Source organism: Rosa rugosa, chromosome 6 (assembly GCF_958449725.1).
Source record: "Rosa rugosa chromosome 6, drRosRugo1.1, whole genome shotgun sequence".
NCBI lineage: Eukaryota > Viridiplantae > Streptophyta > Magnoliopsida > Rosales > Rosaceae > Rosa > Rosa rugosa.
Genome location: NC_084825.1, coordinates 15,473,803 through 15,479,807, shown reverse-complemented (window position 1 = coordinate 15,479,807; position 6,005 = coordinate 15,473,803). Strand labels below are relative to the sequence as shown.

The 6,005-nt window shown below is 40.4% G+C and overlaps 1 protein-coding gene across 1 annotated transcript; it reads right to left on the bottom strand.

The window, feature by feature from the left end:
- Nucleotides 1–1,072: 1,072 nt before the first annotated feature.
- On the bottom strand, nt 1,073–5,596 carry LOC133715633 (uncharacterized). Its single transcript, XM_062142191.1, has 7 exons — nt 5,126–5,596; nt 4,920–5,038; nt 4,578–4,832; nt 3,732–3,866; nt 3,198–3,380; nt 1,767–1,928; nt 1,073–1,672 (listed from the first exon to the last, which is right to left on the bottom strand). Exons 1-7 carry the CDS (start codon nt 5,466–5,468, stop codon nt 1,232–1,234), a joined length of 1,638 nt encoding a protein of 545 aa, XP_061998175.1. The 5' UTR covers nt 5,469–5,596; the 3' UTR covers nt 1,073–1,231.
- Between the last annotated feature and the right edge of the window lie 409 nt (nt 5,597–6,005).

The following is a 6,005-nucleotide window of genomic DNA, read 5'->3' as shown; positions in this document are numbered from 1 at the left end:
TGTCGGTGGGGGATTTCAGGCTATCTTCTTTACATGCAAATCTAGTGGAAATGGTGGTACTTTGCAAGCTCTTAATACTCTTTCTCCAACTAACGTTAAATGCCAGGGTAAAACGAATGTATTGAGTGCTCTTTTGGGTTGTTTCCTCTTGAGTTCTTGTCTTCTATCCTCTTGTGCCCTCAAATTTTGCATCTATCCCTTACTCACTCAGAAAAAGACCCATCCTATCTGACATGAACACACACTATACCGAGTGACCAACCCAACATGTCAAGCAAGCAAACACCAGTAGGTGCAGACTTACCGTACAATATATTTTTGCTGCTCATTGTTACTACCAGCTCCTCGGTTTCGTTATCATAGCAAATATATGGATGAGAGCATCAATAAGGAGCTCCCAACCCCATAGATCGATGGAATAACATACTTGTAATAAGTGCCGCTAACTAGCCTACTTGTATAAGTGGCCTCCACCATTATATTAGGAGGTCACCCTTACCATAAAATGTGACCGGGAGAGCGTAGGAGCTCTATAGCGATCACTATACTGAAGTGGACATAGTCCAGCTAGCTTAGCCTCACATTGAGCTAAGTGAACCACTATATATCACGCCTCTATATTCTCTCTGCGTGTGTGATTGTGGTCTACCGAAAATTGTCTATCGATCCCTTCGATAAAATGTAGAAACACCACCATGAGTTTGGCTTCCAAAGAATATCATGCTCAACCAGTTCTCTTCCTCTCCATTCAATCATCAATTGCCAAAGAATTCATGTTATTGTAGACGTAAACCAGTAGTGGTTGCACTTCTGCATAGTGAGGGAAATTTTATCGATCTTGTCAAAGAGGAGTCAATCCCAAGTCAACGTTGGATTCGGGCTGAATAGACCAAGTTACCCAAAAAAGTGACTCGTGTTTCACACCACACAAGTTCTATTCTAATGTATCACCGACAAGATCGTTGACAGAAGTACTAGTTTGATGTTCTTCCGAGTCCAAGACCACTTCCCAGTGTTCTGTTGAGCTAAGGGACTAATCATGATAAAACTCTAAAAAGAATAATACCATCCATTCTGGAACCATGCTCATAGTTTAGATTATAATCTTAAGATCAATAATCTGTCCAAGTATACATGCCAAAAGTTTCCTCTAGTTGCAGATAATTCTCTGCAGAAATCTCCATGACGTTCTGTTCCCATGGTATAATACAAACAGAGCGATTAATTGCTTCTAAACTTGCTTCAAGCTCTTGTTATTATTTGAATGCAGCTTCAACCACAAATTTTGAATCAATGATAAGATATTGCAATTTATACTAGGGACCAAACCATGTTTAGATTTCTGCATACTATCTATTAGCGATTGATAATCTGATATTGTGGAGTCAGATAATGGCTCCAAAAACTCGCATCTTGCCAAAATCTCAGGTGGTGGTACTCCCGCAATGAGGTTTGTGTCCAGTCTTGGTTTACCCTTAGTGAACTCTTCTAAATTTTCAGCCGAGGCACTATCAAGTGCAGAGGGGGAGGCGCCTGGGATTACCTCCTGCTTAAAAGGCAGTGCTCTAGCAGTTTGCAAGCAGAAGTCTATCCACTGATGGATGAGTGGAGATGGCCCTCTAACTCGCCCCCCAATTCGATTTGTTTCAAGTCGAGAGACAGCAGGGGTTGCCTAGGAAAAAAAGAAAAAGAAAAAGGAATATGTAACATGACATCTAGGAGAAGAAAGCAAATGTCTCAGTAAGACGACATGATGCAGAACGTACCCACATATCTGCCCATATACTAGTTCCAGATTTCGGAACAATTACTGCAACATCAGACATGCGTTTGGCAACAGGAAGAACATCACTGCTCCACCCGACAGCCACCCACACATCTCCAACCGCAAATGCTTTCAAATAGTGTACACTGTCAAATAGTCGGACCTACATAAAACCAACAACCATTTTAATTAGGACATGATTCAACGGTTGGTAATTCATAATGTCCACCATCAAGACCATTCTGCAAGACTATTCATTTTCTACTCACATGAATAATCAGAATTTGCAAGCCACAACGATAATAATAATATACTCATGCCAATTCAAAACTAATGGCTCCCCCCACATCTCCTAAATTATATTATAAGCTCTTCGATATTCACTCAAAACAGTCGGTATATGATATATTTAATCTCTGAACTAACTACACATTTGGAATGTCCCACTCCATGAGTGTGCCATACACAATAAACCTGAGAAGAGATACTCAGCGGGTGGTTTTTGGAGAACCAATTCCAATAGCTGATGTTTTGTGAAAATGTACGCAACAAGACCTATAAAAAAAAACAATTATACCAAAGAGTAGGAAGGAGAGTTGTTCTCTAATTAGCAAGCCGTCACATACTTGGCTAGACTTGATGTGTTCATGGAATAATAGGACCAATGCATATTAGCAAATGCTTCACCCCTAAAGCTCTAAAGGTAGAACAAATCCAATGCTTTAGTTAGAAAGGTGAAGCCTGCAACTACAATAGGGTGAAACATAAGAAATAATTATCGAGTCATGGCAACACACCATATCAAGCTAGAAGTAAGGCCAGCCATGCCTAAAAGCAGCAAGCACGAATAATACAGCATTACTCTCTTGCCAGATATCTGACATGTTTTTGGGAGGTAATTTAGTACACAGGTGATTCCCAAGTTTGCACATCTTTATGCTTTGAAAACGCAAGAGTCCATGACAAAATGAACAAATGGAAGGGATCTACTACGTATGGTTATATGAGTGTTTATCAAGGCCTGTTCTAAATAGGACTCATGTGCCATTTTTTGCACATCTCCCCTTTCCGAGATGCAATCCAATGATCGGAACCATTCATTCTTTAGTTTCCTTAAAAGGATCATTCCTCAGCAAATCGGACACCATTTAGCCTTCCACTATCATCATTCTTATTCCAGTTTCATCCGACAGACTGCATTTGTTTGCACAGTTTGACCACACAATTATCGTTGGCTTATCTTTTATCAATTTGACCAAGGAAAGGATATATATTAGTCATAGAAATGATGGAAAGGACTTGTATCGTATGGTTCAACTGGAGGAGTCAAGATCATCATCTCTTTCTCAACCTTGAGATCACAAATATGAATGTATATGTTAGCCTGTGTGTTCTATTGAGGATCCTTTAGAAAGGGATACAAAATCAATACCTGTTTTCCAAGTAAAGCCAGATTTTGCCTTACAGCATCTTTCCCACCATCAACTTGCAAATGGATATCTTGTGTGTTGTAGGAGGTTCCCATATGCTTCAGAACTGCACCGATAACCTCTCTAGAAGAATCAACCATTGAAATCCTTCCTGCAAGTTCAGGTCGCCATAAATCTGCCCAGTCCTGTGGCAAAGAAGATAATTAAAAAATAAAAAATAAAAACAGAAAAGCAGAAAAGCAGTGAACAAAATCATTTCATAAAAAGAAAAATATGCCTGGTACAAATAAAACTCAAGGATTCACATCTTAACTTAGGGTTTCAGCTAAATTAAGAAAAATCCAGCAGGTAATCTTGCAAGTCCCTATATTATCCGTTGAATTTGTGCTCCAACTTCTTTCATAATATTTGTCCAATCTCCTTAGTAAATTATTTGATCCAAATGAAGTTTTGAGTAAAGAGTAATGATACTCATACTAAAACTAGTCTTAATCAAATAAGTAACGTATCATAAAATGGCAGATTAGACAACTTACCGATATAGGAGCCAAGTTGTGCTTTCTAAATTTAGTTTTTTTGTATGCTATCACCATGCAGCCCCACCGATATGGAGCAGCCCATATTTTACCATCAGGGTCAATTCTCCCCTCAGAGTTCCTGCGTAGATATACCTGAGACTTTTTTAGTAAAAGTAAAACACCACCAAAAAAACCCTAGACAAACAAAAAAAGACATCAACATTTCAAAAAGTACAACAGATGCAAGCCAAAGCTTTAAACAGCTGAGTAAAAGTATGCATCCAAACTCCAACAGCTCACAGAGTTAATTGATCTTGAAAAAGATTGGATGAATACCACACTATTGACTCCCACTACAGAAATATGCTCAATAGTGAAACAACCACACTGCCTAACAACCATTGATTGCGATGTCTGGCATGCCATGTGAAACATTTAAGCAGGACTTTTCTCAATATTTATGTACATGCTTATGGTTCATTTCCTTAGTTTCTGGTTACACAACATATATCTCAGGAACACCTTAAAACACATAGTTTAGGAAACCTATACATCGGTGATAAAAATCAAAAGGTTACATACCCTCTCTTCATAAGCAGATGCAGCAAAAAAAAACAAGGGAATATGGTTCATGTAGTTTTTAGAGCCTATCGTCTAGCAAACTCATATAGCAAAGCTAATCATATATATTCCATTACATTGACGCCACTACTAATATATATATTCCTCCGACTTGCAAACACGAACACTAGTCTTGCATGCCAAAGTGATCTATGACCCTTAATAATTTGGACATTTAGCATAAGTTAAGCTTTCTGGGATGGAGAAGAAACATGTTATGGAAGAGCAGAGCTGTGTTCTTACTTTCCATCTGTCACTCAATCCTTTATACCAATCCTGGTCTTCTACCCCTTGAATTGGCTCAATTAGACCCTTGTTAATGGCATGACTGAGCCAAGAGTCCCCAATACTAACTACATCAGCAGCCGCAACAGAAGAAGGCCGAACATCGCCCTTGCTGAAGTCGAAGTCTCTTGAGAGATCCGAAATTACGCTCTCGAGACTTGCATGAGACTTGAGTTGAAGCTTTGATCTTTTTCCTTGAGACTGCATAAAATCCTATTCGTCCGAAAACAAAACACACAATGTGCTTAGTAAAGTAAAGATCATGAGGAGCTACTCAGAAAACAATATGTGGGGGCAGACCTTAATCCACGAAGGAGGTACAGAGCCACGTAGAGCAGCAACCGTCAAGGGCACAGTCAAAGCGAATGTCTTGGACTTCCAAGTTCCAAATGCCGCTTCTAAATTGTCATCATCCGTAGCTGTGTTCATCGGAAAATTCGAGATTACAGTTGCGCTAATCGGAAATTATTGATAAAAGAAGAAATTCAATCAGCCGGAATCACCACCTTGATCCTGTAGCGCCGGCAGAGGAGGAGGAAGAGGAGAAGAGCGGGCGGAGGCGACGCAGCAGCATCCGAGCCCAATCCCGAGAAGGAGGGAGGCAGAGGCGGCGAACCGAAGCAAGGTGTGAGGGACGGTGGTGGAAGTAGTAGGCGGCGGCGGCTCCGGCGGAGTGAGAGTGTGGGCAGAAGAGACGAGTGTGAGAGTGAGGCTATGAGTATGGTTAGAGCGACGGCGGAGAGGGAAGGAGGGATTAAGGTTTGGGCTTTGGAATTGGGAATGGGAACATGAGGGATCCAAAGGGAAACAGATGCGTGACGGCAGCAATGGAGCAGTAGCAGCAGCCATAGTGTCCAGGCCGCCTCAGTTATCCAGCACAAACAGGTCTATATTGTCTTTCCAATGGATATTAAGCTATAATATACCCATGGCTCTCCTTTTTTCATTTTGGGAAAAAATCATTTCTTCCCTCTCCTACATTTTCTTTTCCCTAAAAAACTTGTTGTTTAGAACATGAAATAGGCTGCAATGAACCACAGGGGCCCCACTTTTGTGGGCATTTTTTTTTATTTTTTATTATTTTTAAAAAGAGGATCAAATTGTTTCACTCATGCTCCCATGGTGACTCGAACCTATGAATTCGTACATAGGTAGTGGGTGCTCTAACCACTTTCATGGGCAGTTATCATCCTCATAAACTGGTTTCTTTTTGTTGACTGTTAATGGGACGTAAACTGTAATTCAAGTTCCGTCGTGATGAAAGCAGCAAGGGTTAATGGTGTTTTCGCAGCGAAAATATCTCCCCACCCAGCTTCCTATGGAAGTCATTTGCCTCATAAATATCTACCTTTCGCGTTATCTCATCCCCTTAACAGCTCATTAAAA